The sequence below is a fragment of the Trachemys scripta genome, chromosome 13 (assembly GCF_013100865.1).
Source record: "Trachemys scripta elegans isolate TJP31775 chromosome 13, CAS_Tse_1.0, whole genome shotgun sequence".
In the NCBI taxonomy this organism is placed as follows: Eukaryota; Metazoa; Chordata; order Testudines; family Emydidae; genus Trachemys; species Trachemys scripta.
In genome coordinates, this window is record NC_048310.1 from 34099587 (window position 1) to 34122757 (window position 23171).

General features: G+C 41.7%; 1 protein-coding gene across 1 annotated transcript; it reads left to right on the forward strand.

Annotated features, from left to right (window-relative positions):
- Positions 1 to 4942: 4942 nt before the first annotated feature.
- PLA2G15 (phospholipase A2 group XV) lies at positions 4943 to 22369 on the forward strand. Its single transcript, XM_034788212.1, has 5 exons — positions 4943 to 5341; positions 9762 to 9880; positions 12165 to 12263; positions 13707 to 13931; positions 18070 to 22369. The coding sequence occupies exons 1-5, from the start codon at positions 5172 to 5174 to the stop codon at positions 18579 to 18581; spliced, it is 1125 nt and encodes a 374-aa protein (XP_034644103.1). The 5' UTR covers positions 4943 to 5171; the 3' UTR covers positions 18582 to 22369.
- The last annotated feature ends 802 nt before the right edge of the window (positions 22370 to 23171 follow it).

The following is a 23171-nucleotide window of genomic DNA, read 5'->3' on the forward strand; positions in this document are numbered from 1 at the left end:
TAGCATTGCTGGCTTTGTGTACGTTCTAACTTCCCCATGAATCTTCTCACAAGATTGCTTTTGCAAATTGCAATCTGTATTTGTAAAATTTTAGTTGTGAGCATATAGTGATGAAACTGCTTCATTGCCAATATGGAGACCTTTTAGATTTCCCTCTAATTTGGAGAAAAGCCATCCCAAAATTGTCCTGGTTCTACCTCATTATTAGCGTTCATATTTACTAACTTGGCAGCCGTTCCCTGACACGCACATGTGTGCGTGCGTATGGGCTCCAGTCTTCAAACTGCAATGTGTGGTGTCTCGGGGTTGTGGAAATTGTGCCTTCACTGTTAGTTGAAACGACTTAAAATTTTATCAGCCTTCGACTTCGCTAGTTCTCTACTTTATGCATCCATACCCTAATTTAAAAGACTTAACAGTAGTCAGCAGGCAGTTTTTCTTGTCTTCTACGTTGTCAGACACTGGAACACGACATTTTTGTTCAATAACATAAGTGTTGAATATTATAACCTAACCTAGTTAGGTTTTTGTAGTAAGGGTATCTTCTCTTTTGAGTGAAACTCCTTTACAACTTATATTAACATAATGAAGCTAGTAATTAAATGTCTAACTTATTCCTTCATCCTCTGAATTGTGACCCTTCCTAATCTGTGCAGAAGTGTGATTGTTTAGCTGCTGTTTAGAAACAACCATTCCCTAATATCTCTCACCCTTATCCAGGCTTTCAAACAGTACCTTTTGTTGTTTTTAAAAAAACGCCACAGCTTTGAGTGAGAATGTCAGTTGCCTGTCTATTTTGCACTGGAAAAGAAGACCATATCCTCTTGTCAGCCAGCCACTGAAACTGACCAGCCATGAGTAACTAACCTGAATAGAGTTATGTTTTTGTGCTTCTTTCTAGTTGAGAGCTTTGGTGCAGCAGCCAAAAAAGGCACAAGATTATGTGGAATAACATGTGGCCAGCTAGTTCTATAAGCAGAGACTTAAACAGCAGTTTATGGGGTTCTGAGTTTGAACTTCAATACTTTTTGAACTTTATCATTTAAGTGTGATGCAGTGCTACAATGCCCTACTACTGATGATGGCTACACTTTCCACTATATTAGTATTTGAAATAACCTAAAATAAATTCTGGCCTGCTACTGTGCTTAAACAACTTCATTGAGAGAGAGTGAGTGTGTGTTTGTGTCAGAGGTCTAATGAGAGATGGGGTAGTTGATAGAGAAATACAGTAAAACATTGGAGACACCAGATCCAAATTCTTTTCCTCCCCTGCCCTACACATTCTTTACAACAGTGGTCTCCAAAGTGGGGTGCGCAAGAGGATCCTTGGGGGTGCGTGGCAGGAGGAGCGCTTTTTTTTTTTTTGCACTTTGGCGCAGCAGGGGGTGCGTGCTCAAAAAATTTTTACTGATGGGGTACGTGATCAAAAAAGTTTGGAGACCACTGCTTTACAGAATAGTAGTTCTCAACCTACTAATGTGTTACATGGACCTCAGATTGAGAACCACAGCGCCCTTCCCCACAGTCCGCTATGCCAAGCGCCCCTCTCCACAGAGAGGGGCAAGGAGTGGAGCCCTGGACATGGAGTTGGGAAGCCAGGACCCAGATCCCAACTCGGGCAGCCTAAAAGCTGAGGGTGTTACAGCACCCCTAGTTCCCAATGTCCCACTGCCCAAAGTGTCCCCTTCCCCACAAACCTGCCCAGAGACCCACTCTCTTGCACTCTGCCCCCCTGCGTCAGCAGCCTCCTGCTGGCAGGAGCCCTCCAGCAGGTTTCCAGATGCTGTCTTCCCCTCAGCCAGTCCCGTCCCCATTCAGATCAGAGCAGCAAGTTTTGAATTTTTTTAGCACACAGGTGGGCTGCATGTGTGTGCTAATTGTGCCGCATGCGGGCCATGGGTTGAGAACCGCTGGGCTAAGGGAACAGACTTGCTCACTGTCTTGCATACCCCACTGAAGTTCTTTATCGCTGGTGACTTTAAGAGATCCCTTTAGGAGTCTGTTTTAAACTATATATGTACCCCAAAATTTCCACAGAAAAGAACTGGAGGGTGGGAAGGAGGAGGAGGCGAGAGTTTAAATTTCTCCACACCCTAGTATGAGATTGCTGGGATCAGCAACTGATGGTAATTTGCTCTCAGTAGGCCAGCTTAAAATAGGAGCTCTTTTTATCTATCTCAACACTTACTCCTGGGTCATCAGTCTCTCTGAGCACTTTACAAGAAAGTAAAACAAGTGACTGGAGCAGCACTCTGCACGTGCCAGTCTAGCACTTTAGCAGAGTGAGCTTCTTAGAAGGTTCGATTAATGAAGGAAAAATAGAAGAATGCTATAAACTAAGGTTTCAGAGTAGCAGCCGTGTTAGTCTGTATCCGCAAAAAGAACAGGAGTACTTGTGGCACCTTAGAGACTAAGGTGCCACAAGTACTCCTGTTCTTTTGCTATAAACTAACATGCCCTAAGATTCAATAAATAGCTGAACCATGGCTATTTCCCCTATTTCAAAGCCTCATTCCTTAAAATGTCCAACCCAAAGACGCAGAAGTCAAGAAATAGATATGCAGCTGTCTATTGACTAGAGACCGTGCCAGAACTTACATTTGCTCTTATAATTGAAGTTCTGGCTCTGCCTTGTTGCCTGGAAGCTACGTATCCTGGTTTATCTAATTTTTGCTGCTGTTTGTGGAAACTTATGTTCCGAGGCTGATTTGAGAAGCCTTCAGGCAAGTTATGCCAATTTATTGCAGCGAGCTGTGCATGACCTTGCTTTTATTATAAGTTTGTTTTAAACAGACTATATGGCTGTCTTCACTTGGCTATACATGGTTCCCTGTTAGTCTACAGAGATAGGAAACCAATTATTTCCAAGTGTTTTCCAAACGTAGGAAAAAGTATGTGTATACATGCAAAATCTTGTGCTGTTTTATTATTTTAGAGGTGTGACTTCTTGGAAAGGAATATGTGGGAAGAGTACTGTGTAAAAAATTGTGTGGGTTGGTGTACCACTTGTTAACCTTTGGAGGAAACTTAGCAGAACACAATTACTATTTTTTGGATAATAGGAAACTATAAATAGTAAAATCCTATGTTTTGATTGATTAGTTAGTTTTGAAGGGTGAAAAAATCAAACTGTAAACTCTGCAGACTTGCATGTAAAAGTCTCAAGGTGCCAGGTGGAAATATGCGGGAAAGTGTACAGCTGCACACATGCTAAATGGACTGTTACACCACTAGCTGGTAATCTGCAAAACCCACTTACACTTGCAAACTCTGACATAGTAAATGCACGTGCATTTTTACTTGTGGTCCTGCGCTTTCTCATGTTTTGTAAAAGTGTCCCTAATCGTTTTAACTTCATTTGCAATAGTGGAATGATGGTAGGAGGGGGAATAGAAAGTGGATTGGGAAGAGTGTAGAAGGGAAATTTCAGAATGTTCATTTCTTGAGTCAAAAAGTTTCATGATAACTGTTGAGCAAACCCACTACTGTCTTCGGAGTTGGAATATTGTTATTTGATTGATTTTGCCACAACTTCCTCTTTGTAAGTCTTTTAAAAATTGTTGTATAGGTGGAAGTTAATCCATATTGGTTCTTGATTTGTCTGTTGTTGTAATCTGTTCCAGACCAAACTCTGATTAGTTTTTTCTTTCACCTGAGACAGCCATGTGACCAGTCAGAATTAGAACAGCAGTGAATCTGACAAGTGTAATAAAATGGAACGAATTGAGTCTAGTAGGAACTTGCATTGGTGCAGCACATGTACTGTTACATCTCCAACAAAAAAAGGCAAATTCAATAAATTTAAAATATCGCTGGGTAGTTATAATATTCGTTGGCCTGGATTCTCCAAGAGAGCAAATAACCTTTCTTGCAGAGTAAGACACATTGGAAAGTAGTAATGTAACGCTGCCTGAGCTGAGAGTCTGTCAGAGCTTTTTTTTTTTTAGTTGCTCAGTATCTTGCTTGTTTTTAGTCGTCTTTGTGCAAGTCTTGGCACTAATGGTTGACAAATGCAAACGAAGGCTGACAGTTTTCTGTGTTGGAGAGAATAATAAATTGCCAAAAAACGGTAAAAATAGCAGACCATCTGCATGCTGATTAGGCATAGATACTATAACATTAGTGTCAAGACCATAACCTCAGTTCTAAAACCTGGATGCAAAGGACATATATCCTTATGTGCAGATTAGTAAACTACAACCCAACTAAGTTCTGTAAACTGAGGCTGTTATGCCAGCAGATACAAAGTAATGAAAATAAAGCTCCAATAATGAAGTAAAAGAAAAACTGATCCAAATTCATTTTCTGTGGGTAGTGGTGAAAATGTTAAATAAGAAATTATGTGACCAGTTAGTGTTGCAAAATTCTGAAGGAAAAAATACGGTCTTCCAAAAGCTGTTGGATTACTCTCTACAGGACACAGAGGTTTTTGATAAGGCTTTGATACAATCTGCTTGTGATACTCCTGTTTTAAGATGCCTCCCCCCCCCCCCCCAAGAAATTCTAATAGGTTGGTGAGGCATGTTTTGCCTTTACAAAAGCCCCAACTTTTTGTGTTCATCTATGTGTGTGCGAATTCTGTTCTTTCCTATAGTTTCAACCAATTTGCCTGGTACTGAAGTTAGCCTTACTGGCCTATAATTCCCAGGATTGCCTCTGGAGCCTTTTTTAAAAAAATCACTCTCACATTAGCTATCCTTCAGTCATCTAGTACAGAGGCTGATTTAAGTGATAGGTTACACACCACAGTTAGTAGTTCTGCAATTGCATATTTGAATTCCTTCAGAACTCATGGGTGAATACCATCTGGTCCTGGTGACTTCTTAATGTTTAATTTATCAATTTATTCGAAAACCTCTATTGACACCTCAGTCTGGGACAGTTCTTCAGATTTGTTACTTAAAATGAATGGCTCAGGTTTGGGAATTCCCTCACATCCTCTGCAGTCAAAATCGATGCAAAGAATTCATGTAGCTTCTCCGCACCAGCCTTGTCTTCCTATAATAACGCCTTTCATCCATTTACAAAATCTAGCAAGTATCTTTGCTGATGCAGTAATATAACTGCAGTCATACAGTGGTAGAGTAGCATGGAAAACAAGCATATATAATCACTAATTCAGTAACAGGTTTTTACTTGTAGTCTGATAGTAGTATATTTCTGCTTATATGTTTCTTGCAGTCCCAGGGGATTTGGGTAACCAGTTGGAAGCCAAATTGGACAAACCCACAGTGGTGCACTACCTTTGCTCCAAGAAGACAGACAGTTACTTTACGCTCTGGCTGAACTTAGAATTGCTTCTGCCGGTCATCATTGACTGCTGGATAGACAATATCAGGTAGGACTACAGCCCTGTCAGGAGAAATATGGAGTGCTTCAGATTTTTCCTGCACCCTTCCCATCAGCCGCAAACACCTTACATAAATATATGCAAGCTAAAAATCTTTCTTCCAATTCAGGAGTAGCAAGAAGATTTTTCACTAGCTGTTTGGGTGGCATGTAGGGGGAGGGAAGCCTTAGGTAGGATAATGGGCTAAAACTGAGGGATCTTCAGCTTGCATATCAAGAAAAGTCTCCTTTAAGTGCCTTCTAAAAATGGCATAACTCTACTGCCCCATAGGCTCTCAGGAGTTCAACATTAATTTGCAATGAAGGTTCTTGGGGGAAAAAAAAAAACCTTATAACTAGCAATTAAAATACCAAATCTGCTTCATTAGAATATTTTTAGTTTTAAAAATCTGTATGTGGCATTAGTGTCTTCCCTCATTAAACTTCTAATTGCTACTAGGTGTACAAAACTATATAGCAAATCAAAATCCCCAGCGAGCAGGTGTTAACTTCTTGTATAGTGCTGTTCTATAAAATACTGCACTAGCACATTTCTAGCTGTTGTCTATGTGCCGGACTTGAAAGGTGCTGGTCTCGGCAAAAATCCATAACGTGGTTCCCTGGGTTGGTAGATGGATTGCCCAAGTCGGGGATGGCATTTTAACATTGTTACAAGCCCACATTTTAGCCAGTTGACTTTCAAAAATGTTCCTCTGCTAATGAAACGAATCTGATATTTTAAATAGAACTTTAAAGCAGCTCAGCATAATTTTTCTCAATCCTCTTCTTCACCTCAGGCAGAAGCCTCTGTAAACAAGGCATCTTACACCATATCCTGAATGTCTGGATTGTGTCTAACGGAAGCAAATTCTAGAGCTGAAGGGTTTTCAGGGAGTGTCCGATCTCCAGGTCCAAATGCTCAAATCTAGGAAATCTTAAAGCACCTCAGTTGTCTTAGCAGCATGTAGGGAAAGGCCAACCAATACAAACTATATAGGAATTTCTGGATTGGTGTCAGCACCTTCTATTGCATGTGGAAACTGATAGACAGGAAGCTATTTCTTCATCTGGAAACTGTTTTCCTCTCTGTGGCTAATGCTACCAAGTAGGTAGGCATTTACATTCACTAGATAGTCCTAGGTAGAGTGCATTGCAGTACTCCAGTATGGGAGTCATAAGATCTACACTGGGGAAATGGACCAGATGAAAGACGTTTTTGGCCATAGTCACTTGAAGCCCCTAAATGAGGATCTGAAAGCATCCCCAACAAACTAATCTTGCCCCTTCCTGCCCACTGCGGGAGTCAGGATCCAATATTTTACAATATCCCTTTCAGTTAAAAATAGCCCAACACTAAATACTTTCCTTTTGAATGTAAAACGTATAGTGTCGATGGCCCTATTCCCTTGTAGTGTATACATTAACACCTTTTGGACACAAAAATGGTCCCCTTCAGGGCTTATCCACGCTGGACACTTTTTTTTTACCTTCAAGGGATGACTCCTACAGGTGGGGAGTCTGCACAGCAGCCTTTACAAATGTGTTAAGTACCTTGGAGGTAAAAAATAGTCTAGTGTGCACACCTTGAGGGTGTCTTTTCACTCCTGAATTCACTGGGCTCTTACATGAGTGTTTAACCCCTCCTTCCCCCACCCTCTTCCCCACTATAATCCTTTAACCCAGTGGTTTTCAAACTTTTTTTTCTGGCAACCCAGGTGAAGAAAATTGTGGATGCCCACGACCCAACAGAGCTGGGGATGAGGGGTTTGGGGTGTGGGAGGGGCTGGGGTTTGGGGTGAGGGGTTTGGGGTGCAGGAGGGGGCTCTGGGTTTGGAGGGGGCTCAGAGCTGGGGCAGGGGATTGAGGTGCAGGAGGGGATCAGGGCTCTGGACTGGGGGTGAGGAGTTGGCGTGCAGAAAGGGGCTCTGGGTTTCGGGGGGAGCTCAGGGCTGGGGCAGGAGATTGACACTGCCCCCCCCCCCCCGCTCCAATTGGCTGGTTCCCATCTAATGGGAGTGCGGAGCCGGGGCTCCGGGTGGGGGCAGCATGTAGAGCCCCGTGGCCCCCCACCTAGGAGCCAGACTATTGCTGGCCACTTCTGATGCGCAGTGAGGACTTTTAATGGCCTAGTCGGCAGTGCTGACCAGAACTGCCATGACCCAGTGCCTTACATCCCGCAACCCAGTACTGGGTCGCGACCCGCAATTTGAAAACCACTGCTCTAACCAAGTTTGGTGCTTTTAATCTAGACTAGCTGACCTGACTTGAGGTACAGGCTAGAGCTCTGTCTGGTAACATGCCCATCTTGCAGGATGCAGACTAAAATCACTTGAGAGCTGATAGTCCCTGACTTTCTTGAGTGTCCCTGCGTAGACATGTCCTTAGAGATGCTTTTTTTAATGCTGTTGCCTATAAGGCACCCCATACTGTAAATAAGTATTTTGAAGCAGATCTTATTACAACTTGGGTAAAGTCCAGTTCTATTTTGTAATGTAAACAGGGAGCCTAACTATGTTGATGGCTTCCTTGGTCTAAGACTTTAGACTGGTTCTCCAACACAATTAAGGACTCATCTGCACTTCACTTATACTATGTCAAAGGACAAATTATAACCAGGTCACCCAACAAGGTTATAGTTCTAGTGTAAGTATACTCTTAAGTGGCTTATTGGTAGCTATTTCATTGCTATTTGATGAATGCCCAGAGAGAAATCTAGCAAGTAGAAGAGCCTAATAGAGAAGCACAGGTATTCACAACACTTCCCTTTTCCTGGGGCCCTGGGCCAACAGAAATCTAGGTTTGCATTACCTCAGAGATTAGTTTTACAATTAATTGTTTTGAGCATTTGTTCTCTGACAGATTACTCAAAATAGCTTAATTATTTCACTTATTGTAGAGACAAACAAATGTTTAGCTTGCAAGGAAAACAAGTTAGACTGGTGGTTGTGGGGGTAAAAAAAATCTGCATTCCAGACACTTCACACCCTCTTGAGATACATGGAACCTGAACAGGAGCTACAAAATACTTAATGTCTGTCTGTCCTTGTAATCTTTGTTTCCCAAGAGGCCTTTGCTTTACTGCTGGTTATGGCTTTTCAAATATTCCTTCCAGCTGGACAGCTATTCCTAGTTAGACGTGATTAGCTTCCTTCTATTTAAGGGACCTATATGAAGTCTCCTTTTAGTGCTCTATTCTCCACTATTGCATTACTTTACTTCTTACATTCATAACATTTCTCTAGCTTCTTGCCAGATGCAGACTGACACATCCCCGAACCATACTAGGCATTTCATGCTCTGTCTCCCTGGGACTGATGTTTGCTCCCTCTACCGTACACCCAGTTTCTACAGACTGAAGATAGAGCTCTATACTCTTACTTTCAGAAACTAAGTAGAAAAGTACAAAAAACTTTGTTTGCACTGTGTGTAACCACTTGTGTATTGAAGTGCCCTTGTAGTAGTGCTTGGGCTTTGTGCTGTTCCATGTAGGTAATAGCTCTTAATCCTTTTTATTGCATTCAGCAAACATAAGTCCCATCTTAGTTGAGAGCTGCTAAGTCGGTGTTCTCCGTTGCAAGGCCCGCAAGCCAGTGGCGGCCCCATCGCCCTAAGTGTGGTCCCTAAATTCCCTCTAAGCAGCTGCGCAGCAGGCTATAAATAGCTGTGCAGCAGCTCTAAAGGGCCGTGCGGCAGGGACCTGGAGAGGAGAGAGGTAGGGGGTGGGCGGGAACTGGGGAGGGGAGCAAGTTGGGGCTTGCAGGGCTGCTGTGGGCCTCTCCCTTGGCCCCGGAGCACCTGTGCTGCCTCCGGGCAGAGGGGAGAGAGGGTCCCTTCCCCCGGAGCTCCCGTGCTACCTGCTGGCAGGGAGAGGGCTGAGGGGAGTCCTCTGACCCCAGCTCAAGGGCAACCTGCCTGCACCCCAAACTCCTCATCCCTGATCCCACCCCAGAGGCCGCACGCCCAGCCAGAGCCCTCCCCCCCACATCCCAACCCTCTGCCCCAGCCAGCGCCCTCTCCCCCCCCCCTGCATCCCAACCCTCTGCCCCAACCCTGAGCCCCATCCTGCATCCTGAACCCCTCATCCCTGGCCCTACCCTGCAGCCCTCACCGCTGCATCCCAACCCTCTGCCTGAGCCCCCTCCTGCATCCTGAACCCCTCATCCCTGGCCCTACCCTGCAGCCCTCACCCCTGTATCCCAACCCTCTGCCTGAGCCCCTGCCCGCACCCCAGAGCCCTCACCCCCACACCGCACCCTCTGCCCTACCCTGGGCCACCTCCCACACTCCAAACCCCTCAGCCCCACCCTATGTGGCTCTCACATTGAAGTTTTTTTGCCAAAATGGCCCCCACTTCAAAAATAGTGGAGAGCACTGTGCTAAGTAGTAAGATGGTACGTCTCATATTTATTATGTTTTTCCTTTCCCCCCAGGTTAATATACAATCGAACAAGTAAGATCACAGAGCCTCCAGATGGAGTGGATGTCAAAGTCCCAGGGTTTGGACAAACATTTTCCTTGGAATTTCTTGACCCTAGTAAAAGAAGTGTTGGTATGTACTAGTTTTGTTCATTGTCACATGTTTAATACCTTTTCCATTACCTCTGATATACAGCATTTTAGAGGACTGCAATTTCAATTCACACTTCCCTACTGAAGTCCAAGGAAAGCTATGTAGCATTTGTATGAAGTAGGATAGTACATGGGTTCATTTTGCTTATAAACATTAGTACTGTGTATTCGCAGGGCTTTGGAGTGGAGCCCGGAGCTGGAGTGCGGAGCAGCTCCGGAGCAATGGAGCTGCAGGTTTTTGCCTGGAGCTGGAGCGGGGCTGCAGGACATTGTATTGTCCCGTCAGAGAAATAACCAAAAAAAAAAAAAAATCTTGTGCATATGTTATATGTCATGTGGCTAACCTGAGAACTTTGTATGATGAACAAAGGGGGCAGAACTGAGTGCTCACCAATCTGTTAAAATTTATTCAGAATTAAAATTCTCAGAATGAAACTCCAACAGTCATCCTAAAGGCTTCTGTAGGAAATGAGACAGAGTGCATAGAAAAGACTCTCTGTAACAGGGGCTTGACAAACTGTGAAAATCAGGAAACTTTTAATAATAATAAAAAAACCTTCTCTTTGCTGCAGCAACCCCAGGCCAGGTAGCCCTGAGGGGAATGGATTTCCATACCCATTGTATGAATTTGGGAGATCTGGCACTCCTCCTTTTCTTCCCTTTTCCCTCAAAAAATTCATACAGTAAAGGACTCTAAATAGAGGGGTAATTTAGCCCCAACTGCTGTATCTCATGACTATGAATTCCTGAGAAAAATACATCTGACATACTGACAATTTTCATAGCACAATCTCATTGGGAGATGCTTAAATCTCTGACCCAAAAGTTGAAGTAATGGAGGTTTAGATTTGATGTGTTAGCCTGTTACTGCCACTTGTGATCCAAAGAATCCTTAAAAGCAGCAAAGAGTCCTGTGGCACCTTATAGACTAACAGACGTATTGGAGCATGAGCTTTCGTGGGTGAATACACACTTCTTCGGATGCATGATTTCTTAGACTAATACAGCAACTCTTTCACATAATGTGTACTTGCAGTGATGGAAAATAAATGTAATGCACTTGGTGGTAGGATGATACTTGAACATCCAGTAGCCTACTTTACAAATGGGGTTTACTGCTTGACCAGAATTCATAGTGCACTTTGTCATGCAGGTCTTGGTGAGAAGAGCATATGGGAGCAGCTTGTACTTAAAAGCACAATCGGCTGCTAACTGATTTTACTGTGTGTGATTGTCCTTTCTTTGCTGAAAGGCTATATTTTTTTTTAATTGGTTTTGTAGTCTTAAACAGTCCGTGAAGGGGTAATAGTGCATTTACAACCTCCCTCTGACCTTTTTAATATAGGACACACTTAAACAGCAGTCCCATTACTTTAGAAATCAGTATTTAAACCAGCCCAAACTGCTGATAGGACTTTTGGTAGAGAAGGTACTAATCCAAAATGGAAAAAACCCAATTTTGATGGCCTTAAAGATGTTTTTAGGCCTCCAGTTAAATGGGCTTTGAAGGATTCTGCTCTAATATGCAGCCCTGTGTCTCCAGGTTTCACCTTTTGTTGCAGTGTTTGTTTTGGATACAACTGTACTCACCCCTTTACTAGAGGGATAAATAAAAGGTTAAATAAAATGCAATTTACCTTATCACTTGAGATAACTAGTCTGCAAATACTCTGTCCATTGTTTGCTATCAAAGCATTGTGTTCAGCCAACTCAAGTGGATTAAAATTCCTAATCTTTTGATGGAAATAAAACTAGTTTCACAGTAGTTCCTATCCTAGAGCAAATCACAAGTGTCTGTATCCAGGAAAAAATGTATTTGGAGGGCCCAGACTAGTCTGCACAAACGTTACCTTCCTGCAGTTATTTGGTGGTCAGCTCATTGTAAAAACTGTAGTGTACAGGAGCTCTTAGAATTGAGAATAGTTTATTGAACTATTATCTGCACATTGGTAAGCCACCATATTTATGATTAAGTGCAGCTTGTACAAAAGGAAGGTAGATGGAAAAAAAGTTGCAGTAGGGATTGTCTCACAACAGTTTAGAGAATTTTTCAGAAGAATAAAACCTCTTTGTATCTTTGGTACATACCTAACATCCTTCACTTTGCCTAATGCAGCCAGCTGTTTAAACTGTGTCTTGGACTACAATAATCTTCTATTTGTATGGAGGCAGAATAATCTAACTGGAGTTAAACTTCAGTTTCACTATTGATGGATGCCCAATAAGGCTGTTGTGATGCTGATCTCTTCTTTTTCTGTCCACAGGCACTTACTTTTACACATTGGTGCAGAGTCTGGTAGACTGGGGCTACCAGCGGGATAAAGATGTAAGAGGAGCTCCCTATGATTGGCGGAAGGCACCAAGTAAATGAAACTTCATTACCTGAATTAGTCATTTTATTGACTTTCTAGGCAGCAAATTTGGCTGAATTTATTACCCCTTTCTTCATGAGATCCCTTTTACAACCCTAATCCTGATTAGAGTGACTGTTAGGGTCCTAACTCTAGGGAAAACTCCACAGGAATTTTGATAAAACTACATAAGACACGGAACAAAGCCCCAAAAGTAATAATATTGGAAAGTTCTAAAGCACCTCCCTGAAATAAACTTGGTCATCTATTAGCAAGGCATAATCTGCAGAACCACAATGTTGCCTCAAAGTCTAACTCTGTTACTTAATTGCTTTGTCTGGAGAAATTGGCTCCTCCGTGTGTAGTGTCATTAAAATTCAAGGCTAAGGGGTAATGTTCAAACCTGTATTCTGCATTTACACATTCCTTTAGTTGTGTAAGAAGGTCAGACACCCTGTACTCTTCATTGCACTCTAGTCTTACTTTACTATCTCCTGTCTATAGTTTGAGATAAAAAATACACTCTTCATATTACACGTGAAGACAAAATGAAAAAGCAGCACATTCATGCATGTAACATTTTAGTGTCCCAGGCTGTTGCCCTGCCCTGAAGAGTTTAATTCTAAAAGATCTAGAACTGAGACAGTCTTATTTTGAAATCCAGGGAACTTCCTGATGAAAATCAACAACCCTGATTGTTTGGTAACTGACTGGTCTGCAGCTGGCCTAAAAGGATTATGAGGGTAGAGAGATGGATTTTATTAGGTTTTCTTCAGTTTGACGAATATTTAGTTACATGTTACAGACAGGAATGGTATTGTCTCAGAAGGCACTAACAGGATCTCTAGATTAGCAGTGACTAGTTTTGTTAAATCTTATTAAATCCATTGACAAAATAAAACAAGTTGGCAACTGCTGCCTATAGAATTTTAAAAAGGTCATTTTTAAAAAGCTGGACTGAAAAGCCATGGTTTTACTCAGTGAGCAAAAATGGGAGTTTTTCTAAGGCTTCTAACTTACTGTCTTTTAAATGAAGAATAAAGGTGATCTTCTAAGCAGCTTCAGGTGGGATTTTCAGAAGTTCTTGGTGCTGGCCTAATTCCACTCCCATTCAAGTCAGTGCGAGTTTTACCCTTGAATTCAGCGGGAGAAGTTAGACCAATGTAGAGCACTTTTTTGAAAAGCCTGCCCTTTGATAAATACATGCTACGGAGAGAGAAACAGTATAAAGTCTTCTGAGCTTGAAACAATTCACGTCTACATTTTTAGAAACAATTCTAAGCACATGAAAAGTGAGGAAAATTTGGCTTCTAGCAATATGCTGTTTGAATCAATGGTATGAATCTGTTCTCTTTACTTACAGCATCAAAAGCTAAGCTTTTAAAACACTGTATATTGAAAGATGGCATTTGCAAACAACCTCTTTACTTAACTATACTGTCTTGATGTTTCTAGATGAGAATGGAGACTATTTTGTGGCTCTTCGAAAGATGATTGAGTTGATGTATGAACAAAATGGAGGTCCTGTGGTCTTAATTGCCCACAGTATGGGTAATATGTATAGTCTATATTTCCTCAACCATCAGACTCAGGATTGGAAAGACAAGTACATAAAGGACTACGTGTCACTGGGTGCTCCTTGGGGAGGAGTGGCTAAAACCCTTCGTGTGCTGGCTTCAGGTAGGTAACCTGCTTAAATACTTGAATTTAAATGGAAGCTACCACAGGATTTTAAAGGGTTACTGTTAACCATAGCATTAGAGGACAGAGTTTGAGATGCTACCAACTTTCAATTAAAAAACAGCTTTCAGCCCATAAGCTTATAACTGCCCCAGTTTCAGGCACGATTTCCAAATTCCATTCCCCTCCTATATAGAATATGGTTTTCGTATCCCGGCATTGAGCTGTCCTATTTACTACTTTTTGGGGTGATGGAATCGGGGCACAAGGGGCTATTGCCCCCACAGTGGGAATATTGTGTGGGCTCTGCCCCTGTGTAAACTCTTGCATCCCTTGGGAGGGGGAGGACACTGGGACCGAGAGGGTCTGGAACGGGCCTGGAGCAGGTAGGAGGAACGACTGGGACCTTACCGGCCTGGAGACTCGTTCTCTCTCCCCTCCCCCCGCCCAATCTCAGTACTTTTCCTCCCTCTGTCCTCTCTTCTGCTGCTTGCTTATTTTGTCTGTCCCCCTTTGCAGCTGTGTGGCTGCCTAACCCAGCACGGTAGAGTCTCCAGCACATTCCATTCCTTGCTGTTATCCTTCCAAACTCTCATTACTCTCAATTTTTTTATTGCAAAACTGACTTGGAAGCTTCTAAATGCTCTTTTATAACTGCAGACTTGGCAGTTCTCGAGGTATGTGGAGTCCTGAGTGATGGCAGAAGCATGACCACCTGCAAAAGTCTTTGCAAGGCACACACAGCTTAACATTTAAAGTGGTTTTTAAGAATACGAATCTCTCAAAGTGTGGCATTATATATTGGTAGTAATGAGAGGTAATGTTTGGTAGCTGACGTGAATATCAAAGAAGCTAGGCATGAGACTTAAATTTATTTATCCTCATTTTGTTTAATACAGACACTGTTCTTTCACTAATCTTCAAAGAATTGCTCCCCAGTAAAAAGAACATACAGTACACAGTGTACCTTTTTGTAATTTCAGTATCAGACGGTCATGCCTAAATATCTCCTGTAGCAGAGCGGTGAATTAATTTTTGCATATTGCTACAATAATAATATATGGAGATACACCTATCTCATAGAACTGGAAGGGACCCTGAAAGGTCATCAAGGCCAGCCCCCTGCCTTCACTAGCCGGACCAAGTACTGATTTTACCCCAGATCCCTAAGTGGCCCCCTCAAGGATTGAACTCACAAGCCTGGGTTTAGCAGGCCAATGCTCAAACCACTGAGCTATTCCTCCCCTGCTTAACTATTAAGACCTTTGGCTTCCTCTTAGCTCACTACTAACTTATGATAGGTTTGTTTGCAGTTTTTGTTCCTGAAACACTTTTACATCAAGAAAATTAGGAAGGACATATACCAAAGTGCTTACGAGGCGTGGGTGCTTCAAAAAAACATTTAATGTGCTTAAATAAGGCACTTGGTTTTGAGATGGGAATGTACAACTCAAAGCCACTAATTAAAAAGCTGAAAATGCATATATCCTTTGGGTGCTTACAATTGTTTATTTTTGTCAACATAGCATTGCAAAATTGATTTTCCCTCCCCCAAATGGCATCCTGTGGCTTGCAGGCTTCTGCAGAAACTACCAACTTTTTCATGTGGTGTACTCTAAATATCCAGAGCAGGAGGCTTTACTGGATAACTAACTTTGCATGGTGTCCAGGTGATACAGGATGTGAGCAGAATTAAACAGCACCACTTAGGATCTCCCCATACCTACAGTGTTTTGCTTCTTTCTTGTTACTGCATGAGCAATATTTATTGTATGTAGCATCTCTCATCACAAAGTGGCTGTTTGTACATATGCGTACAGAAGAATCACTTCAATTTCTACTGAAATGCAGCTATCACTGGGACAGAATGTAGTTACTGTAACAGCGTACAGCAGTAGGGAACAGTATCAACAGGAAGTGAAGGATAGTGCAGGGGAAAGTTAGGTGGGCAGAGTGTAACTGACAATGTTGGAATTAATCTGTGTGTGAGGCTTTAGCGGCAGGTGTGCCTTTTGAGGCACAACTGAACTTTTTATGTCATACAAAAAGAGAAAGCAAGGGACGTGTTTAAGCACAAGTCTATTAACTGGTTTCAAACAAGAGCTACAAGGAGCAACTTCAATGTTAAAGTCAAGATAGAAAACATTTTCCTCAGCAATGTGACAGGAGCATCTTCAGGACCTTGTGGTGTTCACTCTACTCTCTTCCGGTTTCCTTTCTTAATCAGATTCAGGTGGTAGTAGGTTGACCGTCAGCTGCAATTGTATGGAAATGCTGGAAAGCTTAATTAGGGCACCAGCGGTATTGTGCTGCAGCCCTCCTTACTGGACTAGAGAATCAATAGTGCCATCTAGTGAGTTTAAAAATACAGCATATTTTTTGAAACTTAACAATTAAAATCTTTTTTTTTTCCTCCCTTTTTCTTTTGGTTAATTCATATTCTTGCTGCACACTTTGGGTGGTATTTCAAGGCATTGTATAGCTGTTGACTTGGTATATGTACTGCATTTTGCAGGATGGTGTGTGTGTGTGTATATGTATATGTATATAATTTTTTTTGGTACAGCATGGGTGGTATTTTTTATGTAGGTGTTCAGAAAGTGCACTTGTTCATGTATAGGAGCATCCTGTTTACTTTCTTCTGGGTTACTTACACTCTTTACTCCTGGGGGAATTCTGCAACAAAAAATTAAAAATTCTGTGCACAATATTTTCAAATTCTGCAAATTTTATTTGCCAAAATAACGCAATATAATCACACCAGTTTCAATTATTTTTGATAATTTATTTCAAAATACCTGTCAGTAAGCATGCCTGTAACAATATAGCCCACAAAAAAGATTCAGGAAATGTTTTTTGACAAGTAGATTCCTTACTAGGCATATTAATACTGAACTCTTAGTAATTCATTTAGACTACAATACTGTATATCCTGCACCCCTCAAAAGCAGTGCAAAGGCTTGGGAATGTCTGGGGTGACGGAAGAGCTGAGGGAGAGGGAAGTAATTGCTGGGAAGGGGCCTGCGTGTGAACTTGGAGGGTTGTTGGGTGTGAATGGGAAAAGTATGGAATAGGTTTTGGGAGGGCAGGAGGGGGAGGGATTGTTAGGGAGCTTCCCCCATGCAGACCCTGACTGACCCCCAGCCTCTCCCATTGTCAGGCACATCTGCCCCGTCCCCATGTGTCCCTGCACCCCCTGCCCACATGTCCCTCCACCCCCCCCAAACACCCCCTCCCCCCGTCCCCATGTGGCCCTACATCCCCTACCCCGTCCCCATGTGTCTCTGTGCCTCCACTCAGCCACCCTCCATCCCTGTGTGGCCCTGCATCTCCCTTCCCCCCGTTGTTCTGCACCTCCACTCCCATTCAGCCCCTGTCCCAGTCTGTCCTCCACCATTTAGCCCTTATGAGCCCCATTTGACTGCCGAGCAGCCCCACGCTGTCTGTCTCCCCATAGCACCTGTCTCCTGACCTGGCCCAACAGTCGCTGTGAAGAAGACAGGCTCTTTCTCTTTCCTCGCTGGCCCGGAGCTGCTGCTCTGTTCTATCACTGAACTGTGAAAACCTGGGTGTCAACCTTGTTTCTTCTGCTGTCTCATGAGATCTCTTAAATGCGCAAATGTACAGAGGATAACACCAGCCTGTTCTCCCAACAAAAACATTAAGGGAAGAGTGTCCCTGTGAATCACTGCAAAATCTGCATCTGTGATTCCTTTAGAAAAAGAATTTTAAGATAGCTTTACAGATGGCCAGAATGATTGCCTAATGATTGATGTTGTGAAGAACTTTTGGGCCCAAAGCTTCCAAATGAGCCCAAGTAGAAAATATTTTCTTCTTAAACGAATATGTCAGAAAGGTAGCCTCAGGAAAATGCCATTCTAGGTTGTCTTTAGCAACGTTTCTTGCCCCTGTCATTCAGTCAACTAATTTGTTCCTCTTTATAAGGTATAAGCAGTTATTGGAATTGTATCTACAGTATTTAAAACATCCAGACTGTTTCCTACTAGTGATTAATGTATTTCCAGTCAAACTCTGTAATCTTTTAAGTAAGGAAAGTAGGATCCTCATTCATTCCATCATTATAAGCAGTAATTGATATTTCAGTGTACAATAAATAAAACAAAAATCTATTTTGTAGGTGACAACAACAGGATACCTGTCATCAGTTCACTTAAGATCCGAGACCAGCAGAGATCTGCAGTTTCAACCAATTGGATGCTCCCCTACAATTACACGTGGCCTCCAGATAAGATCTTTGTAAGCACACCCACAGTTAACTACACTCTCCAGGATTACCAAAAGTTCTATAAGGACATCAACTTTGAGGATGGCTGGTTCATGAGACAAGACACTGAGCCCTTGGTCTACCAGATGATACCACCTGGTGTGCGTTTGCACTGTCTCTTTGGCACTGGTGTAGAAACACCTGACTCATTCTACTATGAGGCCTTTCCTGATAAAGAGCCCAAGATCTATTACAGCGATGGTGATGGTACAGTGAACTTGGAGAGTGCCTTACAATGTCAAAAGTGGGTGGACATGCAAAAGCAGGAAGTGATACTGTTTGAGCTGTCAGGAAATGAGCATATTGAGATGCTGTCTAATGCTACAACTATTTCCTATGTAAAAAAACTTCTTTTTGGTTTGTGACACCCATGTGGACAGTGTTTTCTTGTTTTTTCTCCATCACCTGTGATGCCTTCCCTTAAGTGAGGGGAAAATGCCTTTTGATCCTTTGGTTTTAAAACACTTGGATTATTTATTTGGTCTCTTTTCAGGCCGTGTTCAGAAAGCTGTTTGGTGTCCTTAATGATCACTTGTCTCTTGGATTAGTGTTCATAATGCATCATAGTGTTTCACATTCTAAAGGCTTGGTCATATGTGCATTCTGGTGCTGCTAGACAAATGTCCAGTGTTCATACAGAAGTTCACTTGAACATTTTTCACACCCTATGTGCAATATGTGCAGCCTACACTGTTTCTTACTTGTGATATTTGGAGAGTTGGGGTGATGGAAAGAATTGCTTGCTGGTTACTGTCAGTTCTGTACTAAAGCAATGGAGAGTTTGTGAAGGATTTTTTGAATACAGTAACTTTCCAAAAGGGTCACAAGTTCTGAATCATTGTCCATAAATAAGCTAGTAAATATGAAGGTCCAAGCAGGTGTTATAAATAGATATGGAGTTAAGATATTGCAGGACTTTGGTCATATACAACTTACCTGTTTCTTCATTTGTACTGCTGCTGGAAAAGAGGGAAAGTGCATTAATTACCTGAAGTTCCTTATTTGATGTCTTGGAAAAATTGAAGAGAATCCAGTTGTCCTTAACTTTAGTAAGTTGATGACTTAGCATCAAGAGTCTAAGGCTGCTGGCTTCATGCTTTAGATTTTTTCCCCTTAATTAAAAAAATAAAATAAAAGGTTAGTATTTGTCACGCCTCGTACAATGGCTATGGCTACATGGTGTATACACTGAAATCCACAGGAACTTGGTATCAGCAAATTTTGTGTGAGGTGCTGACTTAACTTGTCACTTTGACATGTGATCTCCATTAGTTCAAATGGTAATAGATCTCAAAAAACCAAAGCCCCTTCCCACCAAAACAAGTAAAAATTAAAGTTCCCACAATGGGGAAAAACCCCTTTGTGTATGTATCTTGCTTTCAGCCAAGTACACTTCTGCTGTGATCCAGTTTCCAGCTAACTAACCATCTTTCCTATTGGATCAAAACTATGTTTAGTTGAAAAAGCTTAGAATTAGAGTATTTATAGAGAAAAATATCTTTCCCGTAGGGGTAATGAGTTCTTAATTTGGGTTGAGAAACAAACATTTAAAAGGGGCACTATGTATTAGGCCCCAGAAAATTGCATAGCATGCAACTCTCCATGAAACAATACTTCAGTTACTTAATCATGGTAGACCACTTGTAATTGCATTTTTCAGAAAACTGCTATGAACACTTCCAGGGTGCAGAGTTCTTCAGAAAAAAAGTTACCTTAAGAGTTATGCTCATCAGAAATCCTACAGAATTAAAAATCCATTGATTTCTAATGTTAGGAGATTGCAGTTGTTTTAAAGGTAAAGTTTAACCATTCTTGTAGTGTATAGAGGTTGTTTGCTGCCATTGAAATCTTTGATTAGGATGTGCTGATCTGACAGTGTTCTCTCATTAGTGTTTGCCACTGCACAATGTTAACACTCCGGCACCGGGTGGCTCTAGAGTGCTCAAGGTTCTAATGTATTTTGCATTAGCTAATCACTTCTAGAAATCCTGACTGGGATCATTGGTAAGTTAAATATCTCCCTGTACAGAAGAGAGAATAAGAGTAACTCCCTGTCTCCGAGGGAGGACAAGCATTCCCCAGTAGAATGGAAGGTCTGTCTCTTGGAATCAGCTACCTAAGATCTAGTGCTCGGCGACTATATGGCTCAAGCAGACTTTCCCGCCTCATCTGTGTGTGCTAGTCCACTGCCAGATCTGAGTTGCCCACTGGCTATCTGTAACACATGGCTGACAGCTTAAATCTTAGAGAACAGAAAGATGAAATCCTTTTAGTCAGACTGTTTTTTGGTAGGCTTCTGCAGATTGCTGTACCAAGAACCACAGTTCTAGTCTAAGGCTCTTCATATGGTCTAACTCCATGGTGGACAAACTACTGTAAGACTGGTCTGCAGTACATACAACTATGCAAAGTAACTGATTCAAAAGTCCAGCTTTTTCAAATCTGATACTTACCCAGGTAGAATGCATGCTTGCTAACTAGCACCAGGATGGGCGGAACTGGAATCTGTATTGGCTCCCAGCATAGAGTGAAGAATATCGGTAGGGCTGTAGAAGGGACTCAGGCTCGACCTGGTCTGCAGGATTTTGTTAGAACTGGTTTATTTACAAAGCTGTCCAGCTCTGTGTGATTAATCTGTAAAATGATTAAAAATCTACAGCGAGAGTTTTTTTGGCTTTGGTATTCTGTATACTTGAAGAAGCAGAAAAATTGACACTTCTAAAAAAGCTGAACCAGATTTTTATGTTCTGATTTAGCATTTGATATTTACTGTATTTTCTCCCTTTGGGAAATGCACAGCTCTGTTTCCAGCTAATTCCATCTCATACTTTTACCTTCATGCCAATAACCCTTTAGTCCACACTCACTTAGCTTTCCATTAACAGATGGACCCTCCAGTCACTTTTTTGTGCTCAGTAAGTCTGCTCTCTTGCTTTTACTTAACACTGGTAAGTGGAGTTGACAGCCCTCCAAACCTTGTAGACTTGCTGTGATTTGTCAGCATAAATCCTTGTTTCTTTCCTGAGCAGAATTGCACATCTCTTACATTAAAGTGTGAATGCTGAGGACTCAGTTAAAGTATTCACACATCTGATGATTACCTTTGGTTGGGGGTGCTTTGTAAGACAGATCACAAGTCTGATTTCTCATTTTCCATCAAATCCTCCTGAGCCCTGCTCTTTTGTCTACCGTGCAATCCCAGGATAGAGATGTCCTCAGTGTGAAATAAATGGAGTACCTGAAATACAGGGGTATTCATCCCAAAAGGTGGAAGTAGTTACATTGTGCATTTCCCTTTTCTACTAGAAGTCTTTCTTTATTGTGTGACCCTCTGCATTAGAGGGCAAACCAAGTCTATTTAGAATCACTTTAGTAGGGTTGTTTGCAGTGTTTTTATAGCCATGTTGGTCCCAGGATATTAGTCAAGATGGGTGACATGTAATATCTCTTGGACCAACTTCCGTTAGTGAAAGACAAGCTTTCAAGTTTACACAGAGCTATTCTTCAGGTTGGCTGTAAGACTGTTAAAGTATGCAGTCTTAAGTATTCTACATTCTTGTGGAGAAACTAGTCTGAGGAAATAATTATTGCTGGAAAGAGGAAAATAAAGTAAAGTACCTCAGGTGCTTTGCTTCGCTGGTTTGAAAGGTGTAATTTGCTGAAATTCCTTCTGAGTTATGCTAATTACTTACCATTTGTGAATGTCAATTTTTCTCCTAATCTTCATTTTCAGGATATTTTCAGAAACCAAAAGTAGTTAAGGACCAAAATGTATTTTTTATTTCTAACAAAATGTAAAGAGAGAACTTCAGCTGTTACTATAGTGCTGCTGCAGGGTCACTATGTGATTCTGCTTGGAACAGAAGATTTTAATATCAAGCAATAATTGCAAAGGAGTTGCAGGCCAAAGGAAGGAATATTTGGTATTAAGATATTTCTTGGAGCAAGGTGTATTCAAGACCCTCTTAAATTCAGGGAATGTTTGGCAGTTACTTTGCTGCTCTAAACTTAACAGTATTTTGTATGGAACATGATCTGGTGAGACCCAGCATTTTATATATTTTCCTCTTTGTGTATGAATGACTGAGTTATAGATTTTTGCATATTTTATTGTCAGACTTTGATAACATAATAAACTTTATCTAATATTGAATGCCGTTTGTCATGAGTCACACACAACTACAGATGCTTCTCTCTCTCTCTCTCTCTCTCTCTCTCTCTCTCAAATATGCTACAAGTCGTGAACGTATTCATGCTTATTGCTGCTTAAAAGGCAGCATTTTATCCAAATTATGAGCTGAACCAGATAGCAGCATAGCTTCCTTCCAATGTAGAGCATTGCTTTAGAAGGGAAACTGAAAATACAAACAGTCATCATTCTGCACTAAAGTAAATGCTCAGTTCAAACCAATTAGCACAAATTGCCAGTTTTGAGACTCAATATGAGCAGAAGCCTTCATCCATAGTTTCCAACCTGCTCCTCCTAGGCCTCTTGTCTCGGTAGCTTTTCTTCAAATACGTTGACTTGTTTATAGTCATGTTAGATTGGTAGTGACTGGTGACCCAAAAATGGTAGGGGTGCAATTGCTGGAGACATCCTTTCATCTGCTGCCCTTCTACCTTCCTTCATGTAGTTTGACAAGACTGTCATGGTAGGGATTGGGGAAGAGGCTGCAGGAGTAGTTTCATTGGGCAGATTAGGCAGGTGTTTAGAAAGGAGAGAAGAGTGTGGGGTTTTTTTTTTTTTTTCCCTCTTAAGAAATCAAAGAAGGGCAGGCTGGGAGAACAGCATTTACCTCTGTATCCCCTTTGCTGTTTTCTAGTCATTTCAGTTTATCTCATGGCTAGTTCCTAAATGACCAGGTTTTTAATGTCCTGTATTTTAATTCTACCTTATAGTTGTTCTGTTCTCTTTTTGTAGGGCTCTGATTTCCTCTTTTATTCATTTCTCATAC

What these genes read in the sequence shown, in the direction of transcription:
- PLA2G15 (XM_034788212.1), top strand. Translation starts at nt 5,172, where the DNA reads ATGTTTCTTGCAGTCCCAGGGGATTTGGGTAACCAGTTGGAAGCCAAA. An exon ending in CCCTAGTAAAAGAAGTGTTG is followed by an intron (nt 9,881 to 12,164) that starts GTATGTACTAGT and finishes TTCTGTCCACAG; the next exon opens with GCACTTACTTTTACACATTG. An exon ending in TGATTGGCGGAAGGCACCAA is followed by an intron (nt 12,264 to 13,706) that starts GTAAATGAAACT and finishes TGATGTTTCTAG; the next exon opens with ATGAGAATGGAGACTATTTT.